Source organism: Aricia agestis, chromosome 15, assembly GCF_905147365.1.
Source record: "Aricia agestis chromosome 15, ilAriAges1.1, whole genome shotgun sequence".
NCBI lineage: Eukaryota > Metazoa > Arthropoda > Insecta > Lepidoptera > Lycaenidae > Aricia > Aricia agestis.
In genome coordinates, this window is record NC_056420.1 from 14,042,244 (window position 1) to 14,064,951 (window position 22,708).

Below are 22,708 nucleotides of genomic sequence, written 5' to 3' on the forward strand. Positions count from 1 at the left end.
AGTGTAATTCATTTATTTGATAACAGCCCAATGAGCTCTTATAGCAGTATTACTTTAATATTACTTTTGAATTTCGTATGAACAAGCAGAATCTCTATTTATATAAACAAAACTATGTTTTTTGTTTGTGCCAAATCTGAAAGTAATATTAAAGTAATATTGCTATAAGAGCTGGTAGGGGGGCAGATGCCGCTGCTTGGCGGCTACATCGCGCTATAGCTAGCACGAAGATTTTTATTATAGGTGATTAACTAATATGAAACTCATTTCACTTACACTCATTCTTGGTGTTGTAGAATTATCACGCCAGAGGGATTTAAGTCCCAGGGTTGAGGGTGGGATACCCTGGGCCTGGGGGCTGGGGCTTGGGACTAAATTCCTATGGCGTGTATTGGTCCTCAAATACTGGTGGCAGTTCATTCCTGAGTTTTACAGTGCATGACAGGATGTTACGCAAAAAATTCACGGTGGAAGACTGCTCCTCACCAAGGTGATGAGGATTGATGATGGTATGTTTTTCGCGTGGTGGAATGATGACGAAAGCTTGCAGGATGTACGATACAATAGTAATTGCTCAAAAACATCCCAGTTCCCCGTGATGCTATACTACTTTTATATTTCACAATAATAATTATTATTATGTTTCCACTCGTACTGGTGGAAGAATGACTCTTCTGTTCGAGCACAATATCACGAAATCCGTCTGTAGTCTGTACGGCTACCCTGGGACTAAAATCGCTCTGGCATGATAATTCTACAACACCAAGAGTGAGTGTGAATGGAAATAGTTTGGTACTAGTTAATCACCTTATACCTATAACAAATATCTTCGTGCTAGCTACAGCGCGATGTAGCCACCAAGCAGCGGCATCTGTTATCAAAATAAAGGAATTAAACTTAATAATATAATTTAAAATTAAACTTAATATTAAACTTAATAAAATTAGCGGCATAGATTGAAATGCAACCTAGTTGCCTAATGAATAAAGTTGCATTTCATTAAAATTTACTTATTTAACATAGTGACTTAGAGCAAAATGATATCTATTAACGTGTTAATAAAGTTTAATTTTACTTGAATGTTTGTCAGCGTGGCGCGGCTTGTGATATAACGCGCCGTGAGAAGGGGTAGCTCGTGCTCGCTCGTAATAGCTGGCTCGGCGCGGCGCGGCGCGGCTTGTGATATCACACGCCGTGAGAAGCCAGCTTTATATCTTCTATCTCAATCTGACAGATCCTATGACATTTCAATATTTGAAAATAACTTTTTTTTAACACGTCCCAAATAAAAAATCTGATTTTTATACCATGATAACTAGAGACATGTCACATGTGGGAAGCCTATAAAGCTTAATTTGACACGCTCGAGCATATCGTGAAATCCCTTCTTGGCCTCCCCTTACCCCCCACACTCGAGCATATTTCACCAAATCCCTTCTTGGCCTACCCTAATATTACATTAAATTGTACTCGTTCAACTAGAACTACCCGGTTTCTAAGGTTATAAGGACAGACGTAAGAGCGTCCGTGGCCTAACTGGTAGTCATTTGGTTCGCACTCGTAGAGGGTGCAGGTTCGATCCCGGGTGGAGGCGTGTACTAATGAGACATTTTATTTTCTAAACTCAAGTACACAATACGGACGCTCGTACGGTGAAGGACAACATAACTTATAAAAATATACAAAAAAATATATACAAGCATGCATAATACAAATAAACAGTAGTACTATAGAATATATTACATAAATACTATAAAGGCGAATGCCCAAAAATGTATGGACCAAAAACCCGTAATCGATTGAAACCATTTATATGTGGCATAGTAGACTACTTATACTGTATCCCAAATACAATGTCCTTTTTGGATTAAACAATCATCGAGTACTTTAAAAACGATCGTAACTAATTGACTTTTCTTATAGGAATCTACCTATATGATATTCAGGGCGACGCGACGCGATGCTACAAACGATAGTTTGGCGATTAGTACGTAGTAAAAACATTTATAATACAGATGTATACAGTGTTGTAATTATGTATTTATGAATTGAATGTTTAAATGTTTATCACTTTTATATCTGACAGTATAGAATGTTAGTTTGGTATAGAAAATAATCTGTATACAATATGTACTGTTATTTTAGGATTATTAAGTACACGATATCAGTTATATGATCGTTTTTTTTTTTTAATAAAATAAGGGTCGAAACGAGCAAACGGGTCACCTGATAAAAAATAATAAATAAATAAGAAATGTTTTATTTCTGAGTAAATTTTAATCAAATTTTTTCAGAATGTCTACCTGATGCCTACCACCGGTTCGGGAACTACCCCGGCGAGAAGAACCGGCGTAAGAAACTCGGTTCCACTTTTTACCAAAAAAGTGAGAGAAAAATTATTCTTTTAAAATAAAGTTTACAATTTTGTAACTTAATATTATATACAATGTCAACATACATAATTGTAAGTCATAATATAATAATGTAGAAGTAGCCTTGCAAGAAGCCATCCTACTCCCAAGATGTGCCATCTTCTATGAAATCATTGACCTTATAAGATTCCTTTATAAGATTCCTTAATTGACCCTATGATGGAAAGCAACTGTACTGTCGGCCATGGACACTCGCAACATTAGAAGAGCTGCAAGTACGTTGCCACTTGCCGGCCTCTGAAGGTTTGCAGGTCGTATTGAAAATATAGTGACAGTTTATTTCAGAGTTTTACAGTGCGCAGCAGAAAGTTACGCAAAAAACGCACGGTGGAAGACTGCCACTCATAAAAGTGATGAGGATGGTATATTTTTCGCGTGGGACGATGGCGAAAAGTTGGAGGTGGTATGATTCCGAACAAATTCTTAGAGCACTCCCCGTGATACAACCGATAGAGGATGTAGAGTGAAGCCACTTGTGATTTAGTTTATTCTTAAAATATATTATATTTGACATACTTTTTTAGGGTTCCGTACCCAAAGGGTAAAAACGGGACACTATTACTAAGACTTCGATGTCTGTCCGTCTGTCTGTCTCTAGGCTCTTACTCAAGAACTACTATAGCTAGAGTTCTGAAATCTTCACAGATTGTGTATATCTGATGCCGCTGTAACAACAGATACTAAAAACTAAATAAAATTAAGATTCAAGGGAGGCTCCCATACAACAAACGTGATTTTTTTCCCTTTTTGGCTCCTAATCTATAATGGCTATATTAAGTAGACACATGATTTTTTTACGAAATCCTCAATTATGTGTGTACTTTAATATTTAACCGCAAAATTAAAAGAAAATAAATAATTAAGGGGGGCTCCCATACAAAAAACAATTTTTTCCTACTTTCGCGCTATAACGGTATGGAACCCTTCATGCGCGAGTCCGACTCGCACTTGGCCGATTTTTTTTCTATTTAATTGTACATTATTGTCCATCAACATCACGAGAAATATCACAAAAACAAAGGAAATAACTAGTTGATTCGAAGTAGATACCACACTGTGTATCTCAGATTTATTTTTCCAAATTATCGGTTTCAGGCATAGCACATATATTATTTAAGAAAACTTATCGAATCAATTTCTTCGATGGTACAATCTTAAGAAAAAATTTATCCCCTTATCTCCTTACAAGCTCCAAGATTCGTGTGTGTGTATTTGTAAACAGCAGACCCTTCGCGTACTACTATAACTGTCTTTGCTTTTCATACCACGTTACCTTTCAGGATCCCGTATGGTCAAAAATGCGTCGTCGCCTCACGCCAGTGTTCACGTCATCCAAACTCAAATAGCTGCAGGCTCACATCAACATCAAGTCGAACGATCTTCTGCAACGCATAGCCTTGGAGAAGGGTAATCGTATTGATTTACGCGTAAGTTTCTTTTCTGGTTTTAGTAAAGAAAAAACCTTATGTGATTCATATTTTTATCAACACGCTTTAGTCTAGACTAAAATTGCTAGCAATTTATCATAATATTCCTTTAGGAATCTTTATGAAAGTACTACGTGTTATTTCAAAACTATATTATAGCAAATTTCATCAAAATATGCTTATAAACACGCTTTAGTCTAGACTAAAATTGCTAGCAATTTATCATAATATTCCTTTAGGAATCTTTATGAAAGTACTACGTGTTATTTCAAAACTATATTATAGCAAATTTCATCAAAATATGCATACACGTTATACAGGAAGTAATAATTTAATAAGTTGTTTTGGGTGGCAACATGTTTCATTCACGTGTTCAAAATACACATCAATCCAAACTAAACACAAAAATGGTTCAACTTTATAGATTAAAAACAATACCGGACCAAAAAAGGATCCTTGTGGTACACCTTCAAGTCTTCCTCTCCGTCAAGTTACTTGTGACCTGCTTATTTTCAGAATTTAATGTGCGACTACACGACCGACGTAATAGGTACCTCAGCGTTTGGGCTGGCTAGTGACGCGACTCTCACTGGTGACAGTTCGCTACGGGCAGTTACTAAAGACCTCATGAAATTCTCTGTATATAGAGGCTTCAGTTGGACTTCTATATTTTTCTTACCAGAGCTGGTTGATATATTTAAGTAAGTTGAAGTGTTAATTTAAGATTGCATTAAATAAGCCTATCAGAGAAATGAGAATCTAAGTCGGAATTGGCTGATCAGTTATCAGTATCGCATATTATGACGGATAACACAATACAATGTTATCAATATAACCATTTCAAAACATGACGTAATTTTTTGATGGTTTGTAAATAATAATATTATGACTCGCAATCAAAATATAACTGTTTTGCATTACAACAAAACAATTATTATGTGCCAAATAAAACACAGTGTTGAGTTGAAGAAGCGATTCGTAATCTTAGCCTATATAAGTGTCTATGGATTAAAAACTTACCAAATAGTCTGTGGTTTCTCTTAGTTCACTGCTTTACTCACCAGCTGGCGCCCTCTTCTATGAGAATAGGCGCGACGTCATCTGTCAACTTCATAGTGTCTTCACTCACCAGCAAGACCTTGCTGCAACACTGTGTTTTATTTGGCACATAATAATTGTTTTGTTGTAATGCAAAACAGTTATATTATGTAGCCTTCCTAAAACACAGTGTTGAGTTGAAGACGTGTCTGATATCTGCTGGTGCATGAACGCTATGTGATAAATTGTTAAATTTGATACTACAAATATTCTCTATTACTTAAATTATTATTAACAACTGAAACTCACTCTTCTATAAGAAAAACTTTTATTCTGAATATTAAATTATTATTAATTAAAATTTAACTTGTAACAAACAAATAAAATTATTTTTTTTTTTTTTTTTTTTTTAAACAAAACAAATCAAATTCTTATCTTAAAACATAACAAATTGTGAATAATATTGAATTATCAAAATGGCACATTACAAACTTATTCCTATAGGAACTCTAGGGAGATAGTAATTTAGCTCTATTCTAATAAATTACTCTGTGTGAGAGAGATCAATAATTTCTTATTAAACAAACAATTAAAAATATTATAAATTGTCAACTTGTTGCTACAAACAAGAAAAATTATTATGTAACAAATCAGCTGAAGTATTATTATCATTATTGCTTTGCACAGAGCGACAATAATATTTACTAAAAGTTTGAGCACTTTTCCAATTTCCCCTACTCAAAATTTCTTCTACAGGTCTATTTTCAAGCCATCCTCTTGAAGCAACGGCTGAACGGATGCTACCCGGAGAAGCTCTTATATCAATTTCTTTAAATATTGATTTGATCCATCCAGTAATCATGGTTCTTGATGCTGGCTTAATAGGTCCAGTTACAGATAAAAATAAATTAGTAAGATCCTGCTGCTGTGATCTTCTATTTTGAGATTTTGAAATAAGAGATTTTATATGTTTGACAGGGCAGATTTTTTCATCAGGATGCTGTAGAAGGCACCAACCAGATTGTCTATGTGTACCGGAATCAGTCTTGGAGCCAAATTTAGGAATTAATGTGATTTTATCCTCATCATTATGAAAATTATTTTGTGAAATATCCAGTAAAGTTAAATCGTGTATACGACGCCCAGATGCCAATAAAAGAATGAGAGATGTTCTCCGGGAAATGTCAAATAATGAATTATTGGAGCTAGTACTTTTGAGCCAATCGAACAGTATTTTTATGTCAAATATTGGAGGCTTAGGAGCTGGCGGTTTAGCGATGGATATAGCTCTCAAAACCTGAGTAACAAAAAAGTTTTTAGAAAAATTTTCCACAGATGTAGCACAAAATGTTGAAATTGCTGATTTGTGCAACAAGATAGTACTATAGGCTAATTTGTCTACTAAAAATAGCTTTGCCAAAAATCTTGCCACTGTGCTACCATCTGGTGTATTTGGGTTTATATTCTCAGACTCACACCACAACAGCCATCTATTGATAGGTGCTTTGTATGTAGTAAGGGTGGACTCCCGCCAGCTTTGTTTTAATAAGTTTTGTTCGTCTAAACTCCAGTGTCTCACTTTGTCTGCCCACCCCCAACCTTCCAGGCTAGAAGAGACAACTTGTCTATCTGTTCCGGCACTCTGCCTGTAGTTTGATCTATCAAGGTCTTCCGCAGATCCTTGATTATTATTGGCTCTCCGAGAGCCCTCGCCTGTAGGTCTGGATGCCAAAAGCACCGAGTCCAATGAGGTGCTATTAGAACATATGTTCCCCTCGCCTTGTTCAGATGGGCCAATACTCGTGGGATGAGGTTTGGGGGGGGAAACACCCAGGCCATCTGGTAATCCCACTGAAGGCTGAATGCGTCGCAGAAAGTTGCGCACCCATCTGTTGAATCCAATGTGGCGTAGCTTCGCACGACGGCGGTCTCTTTTGACGCGAACAGGTCTATATCTGGGACCCCCCACTCTTTGAATATGGCTTCCGTGGCCTGTGGAAGTAGGTGCCACTCTGGGACTGGGCGACCCCTCGAGAGACGATCTGCTATTCCGTTTAGCCTCCCTGGGAGGTAGCAGGCCGACAGCGTTATATTGAGCTGCTCGGTTAACTCTAGAACCCTGCCTGTCAGTTCTAATAGGGCTAGTGATCTTGTGCCCCCCTCGTTCCTTATGTATGCAACGAGAGTACGGTTGTCGGTCTGCAACAGTATGTGAGCTCCCTCTAGGCTCTCCTCTTGGCACTTTATTGCCGCATATACTGCATAAAGTTCTTTTAGATTTGAGTGCCACTTCTTTTGGTAAGGAGCCCATTTGCCTGATAGAAGTAGGCTGTTTAGATGTGCACCCCATCCCGCATCTGCTGCATCTGTTGTAAGAAAGTGTGTTACTTCTTTCTGATGTAATGGGGCCCTGCTGTTGTTTACAGCATTTAGCCACCAAGTCAAATCCTGACTTAACGAAGGTGGTATTACTTTTTTGTCTCTGGGTCGGTTCTGATGAAATTTTTTCAAAAATATTTGCATCTTGCGGCAATGCAGACGTCCTTTTGGAATTGAGTAATTTGCAAAATTTAACATGCCTAATAGACTTTGCATCTCTTTCAGGGTGCAGCATCCTTTTTTTAGCAGACTTGATATGATATTCTTTATTTTCATTATTTTCATTTGGGGCAATGACAGGCAATTGATTTCGGTATTCCAGGTAAGTCCTAGGTATTCCAACTCGTGTGTTGGTATGAGACTGGACTTTTGATAGTTGACATGCCAACCTAGTGATTCTAGAACACTCAGCGTTTCCGCAACCTGAGTGACAAGTTTGGCACGATTCTGATGCGCCAGGAGGTAATCGTCTAGATATGCAAGCAGTCGCACCCCCTTTGTCCGTAGGATTTCCGCAACCCAATTGGACACCGCTGCAAATAAACGGGGGGCAGACGATAGGCCAAATGGTAGGGCAGTCAACTGTAGCACTTCGTTGTTGTATATCACCCTCAGAAAGCGCCGGTGTTTCTCGTCGATTGGCAGGTGAAAATATGCTTGGTGGAGGTCGATCTTGACCAACCAATCCCCATCCTGTAAGAAGGTTATCACATCTGCCTGTGAAATGAGCTGAAAGTGCTTTACGGCGACATGTGCGTTGAGGCCCCTGAGGTCGAAGATCGGGCGTATTCCTCCATCTGCTTTGGTTACAAGAAACATCTTTGAGTGGAAACCTGCATTGAGTACTGGAGGGTGTTCTAAAATTTTCTTTTCTTTCAGCTCTTTGATCACTGCTGACATCTTTGTAGTTACTCTTGTTGAGAACTTGTTTTGGATACTCTTGTTGGGGTAATGTAGAGGAGGTTTTGTTTTGAATGCTATTTTGCCATTGGATATAATTCTTAGGATGAACGGGTTGGCACCTAACTTCTTCCAAGCCTCTACATGTTCCCTCAAACATCCACCCCTGAACACCCTCGTTGGATTGTCACTTTTGTTTAGTGTGGGAACTTGTATTCTCTGTTTGGTTGTTTCGACGAAAGGGCCGGTTCTTTTTGGGCATAGTCTTTATTTTTCTCTCCTCTTTATAAGATCTAGTAGATGGAAATCTCTGTTTCTTATTTGAATGTTGATTAAATGAAGTACTAGACCTCTTTTCTTTTAAGTAACTTGGTGTATTCAACCAAGTCTGTGAACCACCTAATGACTGAATAATAGGCTGTAAGCCCTCTCGACTAAATAAGTATTCCGAGCTGGGTGGAACGTTTTGTAAAGTAGCTCTGAGGTTTGAATTTGCTATTTCTTTAAGAATGCGATCCCGCCTAACTTCAATGCACTCTGCCCTTTTTCCACAGATTATCTGCATGGACAGCTCAGAATTCTTTGATATACTAGATCCGGGACCAAATGTTGTTAAAAATCTCTCACAGAGAGAATTGGCATTAAGATTTTTTGCATCCGCTGAGGCCCAGTCAACAATCCCCCGCAGTCCTGTTTGCAGTAATTGTCTTTGTTCAAGTAAGACATTAGATAAGCTAGCTAATAGCTGCTCTGTAGATGCTAAATAGTCTTTATTTTTACTAAAATGACAAAGCTCTTCATTTATTTTAAGACCTATAAACCCAGGTGTTGCAGCATAAGACTGCATCGCTTTTTTATAGCGAATGCCCTTCCAGGCTTGAGTGTTGAATTTTTGGTACTTTACCAGCTCTAATAGGCGGTCTTTATCAGCAGAAGGTATAATCTTCTTGTCATCATAATCAATGTTTAATTCACCTAAAGTGAGGTTATTTGATGAAGTACATGGTCTTTTAAGGAAAGTTGACTCCAAATTACTAGACTGAACAGCGTGACTAGGGCCTGGTAAGCAATTATTTATGATCTGGTGAGTGTTGGTGTTATGCATTGTTTGACTAGTTAGTTCGGAGACGAAGTTTGAAATCCGACTTACTTGATCCATCAATACATCGACGCGTGGATCGGCATAAGGATTTTGTACATACCTACGACGACGCTTGTTAGGTGGTGGAGAAGCAAAGCCAGCCTCATCCTCCGAAGATGAGGAGCCTGCATCGGCCCCGCTGCTGTTACAAGCCTGTCCCTCGTCCGAGGCGACAGAACTTGCACATTGTGTATTTCTATCCACACTCATTTCACCTTGAAGCACTTTTCTAACACCAACACTAAACACTGTGTTTTATTTTAACAATAAAAAACACTTAAGAAAAATTTTTACGGCTTGCGCGGTAAAAATTTACGAACGCTATGAAGTTGACAGATGACGTCGCGCCTATTCTCATAGAAGAGGGCGCCAGCTGGTGAGTAAAGCAGTGAACTAAGAGAAACCACAGACTATTTGGTAAGTTTTTAATCCATAGACACTTATATAGGCTAAGATTACGAATCGCTTCTTCAACTCAACACTGTGTTTTAGGAAGGCTACATAATATGACATGCCAGTTTGTAATGATAATAATAATAAATTAATGCTAGCTAAAAGCCGAGCTTTGTGAGGGCTTCGTTGTTCTGCTTGGTAATAATCTTTAAAACAGTTTTTTTTTTATTTTCATAGTAACCAAACCTTGACTGTCTGATGATAACATAATACCTATATTTAAATAAAAACAACTATCAATAGACGTGATAGTTTTTCCGTAAAGTGTACCACAAAAGTGGTCAGGTTGTGGGATATAGTAGGGCTTGCTTCGCTCGCATTGATTAATTATAAGACGAGAATAATAATAACTAGCTAAAAGCCGAGCTTTGCGAGGGCTCGCGTCATCACACCTTGACTGACTGACGCTAACACATCTACATATTATAAAAAACCTTGGCTGATTGATCTACATATAAATTAAAATTACTAAGTAATATGTTAAAGCACAAATCAATAGGCGTGATAGTTTTTCCGTAAAGTGTACCACAAAATGTACAGGTTGTGGGATAATATACTAGAGCTCGCTTCGCTCGCCGATTAGTAAGACCACCAACGTCCAACGTATTAAGTATAGTAGCATGCATATTGCATAATATGCAGCAGATAGTATGAAGCAGCAAAAATTTAATTTAAGAGCATACGAGTATTTTGTTATCGATTGTGATCAACATTATGTGATTATTATCAATAGTAATACTGCAGTAATGGTCAAGTCTTAAAAAATAATTATTTTAAAGGTACAAAACAAATGTTAGTCTACTTACCGTTTTACAGGTTTACGTTAATCTCTAAAGAATCATCTGATTTCTTCAGGAAAATTTTCTATACTATTGTTTCGGAAAGAGAGAAAAACAAGTATGCGAATAAGAACAAAGATCTGCTGGACGCTCTTCTGAATATAAAGAAAGAAGCAGAAGCAAACGGTGAAGGTATTGAATCTTAGTACAGAATCAAAATTCACATTTGTAGTAAAACTCAGGCTTTGTCAATTGCCAAAAATATATAATACATCTCACAAATTAGTATTTTTAAAACTTCTTGTTGTTTTCTAGAAATTTCTGATGATCTCCTCATCGCTCAAGGAGTGATATTTCTTCAAGCTGGTTTTGAAACCTCGGCAGCGGCACTCACATTCATGTTTAACGAATTAGCACACGCACCACATATTCAGGTAAAAAAAATTATATTTCTTTATTATAATTATATTAATTAACGCCTCCGTGGTCCAGTGGTTAAGAGCGTGGCTCTTGACTCGGAGGTCGTGGGTTCGATTCCCGCGCTGGAAACATGTTATTTCCAAGTTGGGTTAGGACAATGCAGGCTGATCACCTGATTGTCTGACAAGTAAGATGATCCATGCGTCGGATGGGCATGTGAAAAGTCGGTCCTGCGCCTGACTCTCGCCGGTCGTGTCGGTCTTCCGTCCCACTGGATTATGAGAGTAAAGGAATAGAGAGTGATCTTGTGTACTGCGCACACACTCGGGCACTATAAAATTACTCCTGCGTACCTGCCTGGTTTCAATGAAACCGGCCACCGTCACCGAAACCGGTATGTGGGGAATTATTATTATTGAATTAGAGTTATTTCTATTGTTCTTGTTTTGTTTTTTGTTAATGCAGGAGAAAATCTACGCCGAACTATTGGAAGCAAAGCAAATGAATAGCTCCGGAGAATTTAATACAGAGCAACTAGAGGGCTTGAGGTACTTCAATGCCGCTATTAAAGGTAATATTGCTCACAAAATAAGTTACAGAGAATTCATAATAGTAATTAAAATAACTGCTTCCTCATTTATATTACAGAAACTCTCAGAAAATATCCGCCAATGGGTTGGTTGGACAGAATAGCTGAAAATGATTACAGAGTTGATGAAAATCTGATAGTGAAAGCTGGAACACCTATAGTGGTTAATGCAGTGGGCATGCATCACGATCCAGAATACTTCCCAGACCCATACAAGTTTGATCCTAATAGATTCTTGCCAGAAAACGAGGAGAATATCAAACCATATACCTACATGCCATTTGGTGAAGGACCCAGGATTTGTATAGGTAAATATTTTACATAATTTTCATGGGTCACCAATTTGGGATAATATATATTTTTATTATGTGTGTGATGGTCGAAACTAAATAACATGTTTTATTCAAACAAGAACCTGTTTTATTTAATTTAATGAGAATGAACTTTTTGCACTTTAACTGATTCACACAGATAATCTGCAGAATACCTTGTTAATCTGCAGTCTAACTGGTTTACGCACGTTAACGGTAGCTTAATATTATATATTATATCGACATACTTCACTTAGAAAACTTCAAAAGCGCGATGCAGGAATGTGGCGCTAATTGTGGGTACCGCCATATCGCATTTTAAAATATGTTTTTTTCTTACAGGAATGAGATTCGCTAAAATAAGTATCCAAATGGCTGCAGCTAAAATTCTTCTAAGCTACAGACTAGAGCCGTATCCTGATACACCTCTTCCATCCAAATGCGAAGTCGAGAAGAGAGGAACAATTTATTTGCCTGGAGAAGTTGTCAATCTAAAGTTCATACCAAGTGTTTAAAGTAATACGCAATGTTAAGGCTAGCCAGCTAGATACAATTATTAAATACCACAACAAATCTACCTACAAATAGCTATGGGGAGAACCATAGAGTAAAGACAAACTATGTATTTGCTATCTATGTTGTGAGTAAGGATGTCAACATAAAATTATTGTAACTATTAAATTATTTATTTACTTTTGACTCGTGGATTAATTTTTATCAATCATGATGCCTTATTCTAATCCTATTCACAGCTAATCGAGTAAGGATCATTAACAAAATTTATCATATTTTATTTATATCTACTGCTCCAAAATTTCATAATAAATCTGAATCGCTTGTCGAAGTTGTACAAAAATATCATGTGATCATGTACATTGCAGTTATAAGGGCTGGTAGGCTATTGCAGAACTTACGGCACATTCTGAGATCAAAACTTTGAAAAATCAGAATATAAAATCTCCACTTTGTGTCTTGAATCTTGCAACAGAGAACATTCTAAGAGCAAAACTAAAAAAAACTGAATATAAAATCTCCACTTTGTGTCTTGAATCTTGCAACAGAGAACATTCTAAGAGCAAAACTAAAAAAAAACTGAATATAAAATCTCCACTTTGTGTCTTGAATCTTGCAACAGAGAACATTCTAAGAGCAAAACTAAAAAAACTGAATATGAAATCTCCACTTTGTGTCTTGAATCTTGCAACAGAGAACATTCTAAGAGCAAAACTAAAAAAAACTGAATATAAAATCTCCACTTTGTGTCTTGAATCTTACAACAGAGAACATTTTAAGAGCAAAACTAAAAAAACTGAATATAAAATCTCCACTTTGTGTCTTGAATCTTACAACAGAGAACATTCTAAGAGCAAAACTAAAAAAACTGAATATAAAATCTCCACTTTGTGTCTTGAATCTTGCAACAGAGAATTCATCAAAAACATTCTAAGAGCAAAACTAAAAAAAACTGAATATAAAATCTCCACTTTGTGCCTTAAATCTTGCAACAGAGAACATTCTAAGAGCAAAACTAAAAAAACTGAATATGAAATCTCCACTTTGTGTCTTGAATCTTGCAACAGAGAACATTCTAAGAGCAAAACTAAAAAAAACTAAATATAAAATCTTCACTTTGTGTCTTGAATCTTGCAACAGAGAACATTCTAAAAGCAAAACTAAAAAAAACTAAATATATAAAATCTCCACTTTGTGTCTTGAATCTTGCAACTGAGAACATTCTAAGAGCAAAACTAAAAAAACAGAATATAAAATCTCCACTTTGTGTCTTGCATCTTGCAACATAGAACATTCTAAGAGCAAAACTAAAAAAAACGAAATATAAAATCTTCACTTTGTGTCTTGAATCTTGCAACAGAGAACATTCTAAAAGCAAAACTAAAAAAAACTAAATATATAAAATCTCCACTTTGTGTCTTGAATCTTGCAACAGAGAACATTCTAAAAGCAAAACTAAAAAAAACTGAATATAAAATCTCCACTTTGTGTCTTGAGTCTTGCAAAGAGAACAGGGAATTAAACTTTTCTAAGTATCTACTACACTCTACTGCTATACCATTATAACAGAAGTGCCTCAAATTAATACTTTACCTACTAAATATAAAAGTAAATACTACTACATGATATCAGCGCTTGAGCCAATTAAGTACAGCATGACAATCATTTCTGTACTATATTGATATGTCGCACTGACGCGGCCGTACTGTCTAGTGGTCTATCACTAGTATTTGTCTATTTCAATTATTATTATACAATATGTAACAAAACTAAGTGATAATACTTTAGGGTGTGTATGACGTGTTCCTTATAGAGAGTTCACTGCGCTGAAAGAATTTTTTTTTTCACTTTTGTATGGGGAAACTCATGACGCTGGGGCGCTTGCCCATACAAAAGTGAAAAAAATGGTCTTTCAGCGCTGCTACTGTCACAATGAACTCTCTACAAGGAATACATACACACCCCAAAATATTATCTCTTAGTTTTGTTACACCCTATAGATAAGGGTATACTAAATTATCTACAGAAATCACACAATGCGTAAAGTCATTATTAAATTTTATATTTACTATCTCATCACCAGTATAATATAGTTTCGATTGATTATCATATTTGACTGTATTTATATATCAGTAGCGAAATGCTATAGCGTGTTAAACAACAGGAATCAAGGTATTTATTTTTAATTTAAGTTCAATTTTCACACACTTTATGATATTCGACAGCTAGATATTTTGTTTCAATGTTTTTAAATAATTACTTCAATTATTTATTTAATGTTATGTAGTTGTAGAATTATTAAATCAGGCATATACCTACACTATATGGATGGATAAACACAGTGTCATGTTCAAGGTCATAGAACATTTAACCTCAGACATTTAAACATTTAACCTTAACATTTAACATAAGTATATATATTTAAATACAACTAATCACAACTAAACTAAAAACATATTTGAATATGTTTTTAGTTTAGTTGTGATTAGTCGGGTTGTGTTACGTTACTTGTGTTTATATTTTATTTGTGCTTAAAAATATTTCTAGACACAATGTTGACTGTTCAAATACTAACTCTTCTGATAACACTACTGTTGTCTTTTCTATATCTTCGTTGGAGAAGTGTGAAGGGATATTGGGCAAAGCTTGCCCCCTAATCCGCTGTGTGGAAGCCTAACCTTTTTGCTACGTAAAAATGTGGTAAGTGTCTCTTGTCTCCATCTTCTTTTCTAACAACATTATAATCCTAGACTAACCAATATTCCAAACTCAAATCGACCTGCAATTTATATTATGTTCCAAAGAAAATATTTTAAACGTTGTAACATATGTATCTACACTTAAAAATATGCCTCTTCTAGCGTACTCAGGTTTGTCAGTCAGGCAAAAACACAAGATTTTAAAGTATCTTTTAAAATTTAGTTTGTTTCAAAAATTTTCAGGGAATTTGGATGCGTGAGACCTATGAGAAGTTCTTCTCTGGAGGTAACCGTGTGAAGTATGTCGGCATCTGGAAGCCCGCCCTTCTGGTCTGTGATCCTGAAATCGCCCGGAATGTGCTTGTCAAAGACTTCGGAAACTTCAGAAACAGAAACTTAGCGTCTGGTTCCAACGATCCCATCGGCGCTCTCAACGTTTTTACCGTCAATGTAAGCTAAAGCATCAATATTTCTTGTAATAATTCGTAGTAACTTATGTTTCTGAATCATAATAATCATAATTTTTCTTACGTGATTTTTTGGACTTTCTAATTTCTTCTATGTATCTTTCTGATATTTTCAACCTTTTAGGACCCCGTTTGGAGTCAAGTGCGTCGTCGACTCACACCAGTGTTCACGTCATCCAAGTTAAAACAATTGCAATCCTACATCCGCAGTAAATCCAAAGAAGTCGTACAGCGCATTGCACTAGAAAAGGGAAACCGAATTGATTTACGGGTTTGTTTTTACTCTTCTATTATGTATACAGTGACAGGTATAATACTGGCAAGTACTATCAGATAAGTAGTATAAAATTGATCCTAATATGCCTGAAGCACCTCCTTGATCTGAAAGAAATGAAAAAGCTCAGCAGTAGGAGAACTGATAGGAGTTGCTGAGGATTAAATATAATATTAATTTAATCCTCAGCAACTCCTATCAGACTTCACCACGGATGTAATCGGCACTTCGGCTTTCGGTATCGCGAGCGATACGACTCTGACTGGAGACAGTTCACTGCGTGCCGTCACCAAGGAGTTCATGAAGTTCTCCGTCTACAGAGGCTGCTGCTGAACCTCCATCTTCTTCTGGCCTGAATTAGTCGAGATATTTAGGTAAGAATTTATTCGTTTGATCCGATATTAGCTTATGATTTTTCGATTAATTTGTGATAATGGATGTTACATTAAACATTAATTATCTTTTGTGCATTGTTTTATTCACCTTTAGGTTCACATTATTTCCGAAGGAGTCAGTGGATTTCTTCAGAAAAATATTTAAGACCATTCATCCCAAAGAAAAGTAGACGATTCCGTCGACGAGTTCGTCGATAACATAATACAAATGTTTACTGACAAGTGAATAAAGATGATGATTATCTCATATAGCGTAGGGCCTGCTAAAGAAATTCACTTAATATACTTTTTAATTACCTCCAAATTGTAAGCGAAAGAGTAAAGGTTGACTCACAATATCACGCCCAATCGTTGCGTTTAATAATATAAGCGCAGGGATTTGTAAGCGATTTAACGTAGCATCAAACCTAGGCAAATAAAATTATAGTATACTAGCTGTTGCCCGCGACTTCGTCCGCGTGGACTTTAGTTTATAGTTGTTCCCGTACATCGAGTCGTTAACGCGTAAATCAGAAAAAGTATACTGTGTGGGAACTGCACATTTTTCCGGGACAAAAAACATTCCTTGACCCAGATTCAAATTAGTATCTCCAATCTCCATGCCCATCAAAATAGATTAAATAGTTTAGGCGAGAATCATCAAAGTTTATTGTGCAGGAACCGTATATTTTCCGGGACAAAATTTATCCTTTGTTCTTTTTCGGGATTCAAAGTATTTTTATACCAAATTTCAGCAAAATGGGTCCAGCCGTTTACGCGTGATGTCGTGACCACGCGAAATATAACGTTCCGCGCAGCTTCGCCCGCGTAAATTAGATATTTTACAGACAAATTACTCCACAAAAAAAAGCCTATGATCCTTCACGTGGTCTATTTCTTATCTATGCCAAATAAAAGAAAAATTGCTCCAGTTTTTCGTGAGATAAGCCCTTTCAAATAATTTCCCCCCGTTTTTTTCCACACTTTCCTCTATTTCTTCGCTCTTATTAGTATTAGCGTGATAAAATATAGCCTATAGCCTTCCTCGATAAATTGGCTATCTAATACTGAAAGAATTATTCAAATCGGACCAGTAGTTCCTGAAATTAGCGCGTTCAAACAAACAAACAAACTCTTCCCAATTATAATATTAGTATAGATAGAGGAAAGGAAGAAAAAAAAATTTTCACACACACAACTTAAGATTGAAATTAGTGAACTTGTTCCTGTGAAGAGAAAAATTATGGGTTTAGTAAATTATCGTAGCCATCAAAACTTTAGTCTGTAGGACGTATGTAGATGCTGTGTGTGATTTTCTAAAAAACTTTTCGATGTAAGTATGTATGTAGTAATTTTATCAACAATGACGACGTAAAATAAATAAAAATCTATTCATATTGTCATTCTTCCAATCATTTTGTATCGCTGCGAAGCATATTATCATTCTGTTACCACCTTTACGAGTCTTATCATGATTTTCTGCTTTCCTTTTCACGAAATTCGCCTTTGAAGTTGAAAACCTACATTTTTCTTAATTATTGACTCGCTTTGTGAGATAATTCTGGATATTCTTTACGTAATCGGTACGAGGATGTAAATTGCGAGGAAGATATTAAAAAAATAAGATAAGTACGTAATTTTTTTTAATATCTTGCCTCAATAATGGTGTGGGTAGTGTAAAATATTTATTATGAGGTTATAATAATAATGCCTCCCACACCGAGGTTTCTGTGAAGATTGCCGTAGTTACGACCTGCAAACCTTCAAAAAAAGAGCGTATTCCCTCTTAAAAGGCCGGCAACGCACCTGCAGCTCTTCTGATGTTGAGAGTGTCCATGGGCGACGGTGGTTGTTTTCCATCAGGCGACTTGCTCGTTTGCCCCCTTATTTCATTAAAAATTTTTTTTAAAAAAGTTATAAAACCAGGCCAGCTAACTTTTTTCATGCCAATCCGACGCGTGAATCATAGATATTCTTTGTCACACATAGGTGGATTGTCTGTTTAGTTACAAACTCTTCAGCTTTATAGTATAAAAAAATACATGAAAAAACATCGCAGAGAATTTTTATCACGACAAAACTGGGATAACAGTTATTATACAATAAATAGACAAAGATTAAAAACCCGCGCAAGGTAAACTTTGGCTATAAATTCAGTCTGTTGAGAAGTTTAATTTTTTGTAGGCAGTTAAAAAGTTTCCCTTCCAAAATTACTCGGATAAGGCACAAATACACTTTCGGATAGCGTTTTATGATCAAACAACAGATTATGGGTAAATTATTAAACTTTGTCGAGGAAACACGTGGTACGGATTTGAGACGAAATCCCTATTTCACCAACACGACTTAAAGTTAATCGTTTGTATATAAATGTCAGCGCCTTCTCCCTCATTTATAAGAAGTGGAAGAGAGACAATGTTATGCTTAAGAGGAGTCCACACCGCGGTTTTTCATACAAACGTTGTCCCCTGTTTCGTCCCTGGATAATGCCGGTAGTGTTATGATTTTTTTCCTGAATATCTATGGCCACTATTAGCATGTCCCTATGTTTTTTTATTTTCATAATTTTATTATTAAAAAAGATAAGAACGTCCAAAAACCCAAAAAAATGGCCAGATTTTCCTCTGTGTTCAAACACCCAGAAAACAAAACTGGCTAAAATATACAAAAAAAAAAATAAAACATAGGAACACAGCTCAAGCCTTGCTTTAATTCTTAATGTAAAAAGTACTTGAATCGGTTAAGTTTTGGAGAAGGAATCAGCGGACAACGAATCGAAGATTTTCTGTTCTTTTATTTTGTCGTGATGTCTCTATCGCGCTCTGCGGTGGGAGACTTGAGATAAATGAGACAGCAAAACATTTTCAAATACCTATTTTCAATTTCTCTCGCCCCTGGTGTATCCTCTTAATCACCTATAAGGGGCGTTGATGATATTATAGGCACTTAAAGTGTTATTCGCCAGCGAATTAAAGCACCTTTCTTGAATACTTCTGCTATTTGCATGAATAGGCCGAAATTATGCTCAAGTCTCAACCAAGGTCACTGACTCGCTGATAAGGAAAGACGAATATGACGCCTATGTTGAGACTTGAGTCGTCTTTTGCATTCATCTAAGATCGACGATGTTTCTGGATACTTTCATAGTGGCAATGAAGAGCTCCATCTTACCCTATTGTGGAAAGTGGCTTTAAGACCTCTGTATTACGAGTAGCTTCATGTTTAAGACTGACAACGCGCTAGTGCGCTCCATTGGTATTGTTACTTCTTTTTTGGCTTCGACGAGCTCATGATGTTTTCCTATGCCAAATCAAAATAAGAGAACCAAATAATACTCTGAAAACAAAGCCAAGTGAGTGCCAAAACGTGAATTTCTCTGTGCGTAATTTTAATAATACGTCAAATTTCTCGCAATATGCTTAGAATCACGGCTCCACATAGAAATTGTGGTTTTTGTACCAATATTTGCTTCCAACGTACACGGTTTCTCGCTTGTGTCGTGTTCTCGCGATATTAGCGCGTATGATAAGGGAATAAGAGGTGTAATAGCTTGTAGGGAACGAGGTCTGGGTAGTTATAAAGAAACTCAATATATGTACAAATCCAACGTGCCTTTTACATCGCTCCTACTATGTAAGAACTCGATTTAGAAGAAGAAACTCAATTTCAATCGAGTTTTCTGGTACTTCCGATTTGCATAATATACTACTAATTCGTTAAAGTGTACAGACGAAGATAACGTTAATAATTATTATATTGTGTCAAATGAAAAAACCTTAATATAATCTGCAATACTCACTATGTTCGTTAATGGAACTTGCAATATCTTCTTACCAAATATCCAATTCAATAGGGATGATGACAAGGTCAAAGATTAGCGAATTTTGTTAATAAAATAAAGAAATCACGGTAAAAAATAAGTGTTCCCAAAATTTCAGCTTGATAGCATTTGTATTTTTTTTGTTATGCGCCTTTAAAGTTGGATATTCAAGTCGATTTTTTTTTAATGAAATTTCTTAGTATTTGTATACAATTCGATAACTTAAGCAATTAAAAGCAACTTTTGTTATGAAACCACTTTCATAAATGCAATATTTAATATACCTGTCGAACAAAGTTGTCTCCCGATGCGTACAAACTACGAAAGACTAACGTCAGTCTTTCGTAGCACTTTGTAGGGAGCGTTTCGGGCAGGTCTTTTTATGAGATATTTGAATTGTCATATCTTGGTGAATTTTTAAGCTATCAGAATCATTCTTTCAACGATGTTTCTATTTTTTAAGTGTCCTTCAATTACCGATAGGAAAAAAAAAATAGTCATCATGCCTATTCTGCAGTTTATAGCTAGTTTATAGATCTTTCGCATTTAGAATATTACTGTAGAATTGTAGATTTTAGAAATACGCAATAAGAAGTAAGTAAGTCATATCGATTTTAGAAACTACGGATATCATATTGTTAAGATAGTATATTATGGGCAAGTGTATTATCCTTAATCCGGTGTACCTAACATTAAATGATAAATAGGTTGAGGATTACATAACACAAACTAATTAATTATGTTACGTAGAATACCACCAGATATCCGCACATTTCAATTTTCAATACAAATCTTATCTTATTAGGAATAATATTCAAATTAAAGTAGCACGCATCATAAATAACAATTTTGAAATCGAAATAATAATAAAAAATAATAATAAAAACAAAAACAGTTCTTGTAAAATGTTGCCAAGATGACCACATAAAGTTTACCCTGTGAAAAAGAAAATATAAGAATTTGTTTAAGTTAGGGTCAGTAGAGTTAGGCCATGTAGATTCAGAAGCTTGGCTCTACATGAGATCTCATATCTCGGCAACATTTTACAAGAAATGTTTTCAGTTTTTTTTTTGTAAGTTGGTTCTTGTAAGTACTTAATTAAAGGTTTTTTTAGTTACTGTCTGCAGTCCCGTGTTGTGAAACTCTTTTATCCTAATTCATAAAATTAGTGAAAGTCTAATATAAACCTCACCCCCTCCCTCATTTTAGGTGATGGGGGGCGAAAGTTACAAATTTATGAATATTTTTTCTTTAGTTGTATACTAAACTGAGACTACATACCAAGTTTCAGCTTTCTAGTACTTCAGGAAGTAACCAAACATGTTGATGATCATCAGTGTGTCAGTGTATGAGTGACTGTGTCAGTGAGTCAGTGACGAAATGGGTGTATTTTAGATATCAATAAAATCTAAAGTATAAGATCTATTCAATTGAGACTTTGTATGTTTAATAAGTCCACTATTCACATCATATCCTGAGAATATGAACTATCTGATACATCGGAAACCAACTCTATGAGGGTTCAAAAAAACGACAAAACACTTCGAGAAAAGGTAGGGAGTGCCCTTGCGCTTCGCTTGGCTCATCTCGGCATACTTACGTTTCACGTTTATTTTATGAAACTGTAGTTTTCATTTCATGTCACTGTCGAAAACGTTTTATTCCTTCGACAAATCTTAGTTGGGGCTACCCTAGAAGCACGATCTTGGGGAAAATGTAGAGACGTATGCGGGAACTGTGGCGGACTCGAACCCGCGATATTGTTCTAGTGAGATACAGCTACCGAGCTAAAGGGCGAAAGTAGCGAAAGTTTTTTAACGTTATGATCGTCTTGGGCGTTCTAAGCTAGATGTTATTGTATTATACAACAAGCGAAATTACCAATTTAACTAGTTAATGTGGTTGTTAAGGGGGCGACTAACCCTAAAGTGTCGATTTTATAATTCATTTTTATACTTGAAAGTAAGCCCCGAATTGTTTCATTTTCTGAAATTAGATACGACATTATATTTCCGAGAATTCGATCTGAACAAAAACACGATATCTTAAAATTTTCTCGATAAAAAAAATTCTCAAAGATGCATCTAATTTTCATGAATTTTTCATTTATTGCCATAACCGTGCATTAAACTAAGTTAATATTTTAACACATTGTATAAAATTCTATCATTGAGAGATCGACCTAACGGATTTTTTAAATGTTGTATATTTATCGAGCTATAGAGAAAAAACTAATTTGGCGATGAATCCGCGTCGTCCTTTTTCACTTCACTTGGCATATGAAAGACGTATGCGTGAGTGTGAAGAGAGAAGGACGATGTTTGATTTTTTGGGTTAGTCGCCCTCTTAATCTCGGTAACCGTGCATTCTTATCTTACGCAGAATTTTAATAGAAATCAGCCCAGGAAGTAAAAGCAGACACAGAATTTATATTTATATGCGAAAGTATATTCTATATCACCTCTTATCGTTGTTGAACTGAACTGTTGGCATAGAATAATCGATAGTTAATAGAGCAATACATAATCCATACTAATAATAATATTATAAATGCAAATGTCTGTCTGATACCTCTTCACGGCCAAACCGCGCGCTGAACCAATTTGGTATGGAGTCTTTGAGTCCCGGAAAAGGACATAGGATACTTTTTATTCCGGAAAAAATCTCGCGCAACAAACTGCTTAGTTTTGGC

At 36.0% G+C, this 22,708-nt stretch overlaps 2 protein-coding genes and 1 pseudogene across 2 annotated transcripts; 2 read left to right on the forward strand and 1 right to left on the reverse strand.

The window, feature by feature from the left end:
- The first annotated feature begins 745 nt into the window (after positions 1–745).
- On the forward strand, positions 746–12,420 carry LOC121734480 (annotated as a pseudogene).
- On the reverse strand, positions 7,369–9,761 carry LOC121734341. Its single transcript, XM_042124874.1, has 2 exons — positions 8,442–9,761; positions 7,369–7,872 (listed from the first exon to the last, which is right to left on the reverse strand). Exons 1-2 carry the CDS (start codon positions 9,525–9,527, stop codon positions 7,855–7,857), a joined length of 1,104 nt encoding a protein of 367 aa, XP_041980808.1. The 5' UTR covers positions 9,528–9,761; the 3' UTR covers positions 7,369–7,854.
- Positions 12,421–14,923: 2,503 nt separating the features above from the next.
- On the forward strand, positions 14,924–16,392 carry LOC121734343 (cytochrome P450 6a2-like). Its single transcript, XM_042124877.1, has 5 exons — positions 14,924–15,082; positions 15,325–15,531; positions 15,673–15,819; positions 16,012–16,196; positions 16,312–16,392. The coding sequence occupies exons 2-4, from the start codon at positions 15,334–15,336 to the stop codon at positions 16,153–16,155; spliced, it is 489 nt and encodes a 162-aa protein (XP_041980811.1). The 5' UTR covers positions 14,924–15,082; positions 15,325–15,333; the 3' UTR covers positions 16,156–16,196; positions 16,312–16,392.
- Positions 16,393–22,708: the final 6,316 nt, after the last annotated feature.

Bases quoted from the DNA above. Each gene is read 5' to 3' on its own strand.
- LOC121734341 (XM_042124874.1), bottom strand. From the start codon at position 9,527: ATGAGTGTGGATAGAAATACACAATGTGCAAGTTCTGTCGCCTCGGAC.
- LOC121734343 (XM_042124877.1), top strand. From the start codon at position 15,334: ATGCGTGAGACCTATGAGAAGTTCTTCTCTGGAGGTAACCGTGTGAAG. The intron at 15,532-15,672 runs GTAAGCTAAAGC...TCAACCTTTTAG, and splicing joins TCAACGTTTTTACCGTCAAT to GACCCCGTTTGGAGTCAAGT. The intron at 15,820-16,011 runs GTTTGTTTTTAC...TTTAATCCTCAG, and splicing joins GAAACCGAATTGATTTACGG to CAACTCCTATCAGACTTCAC.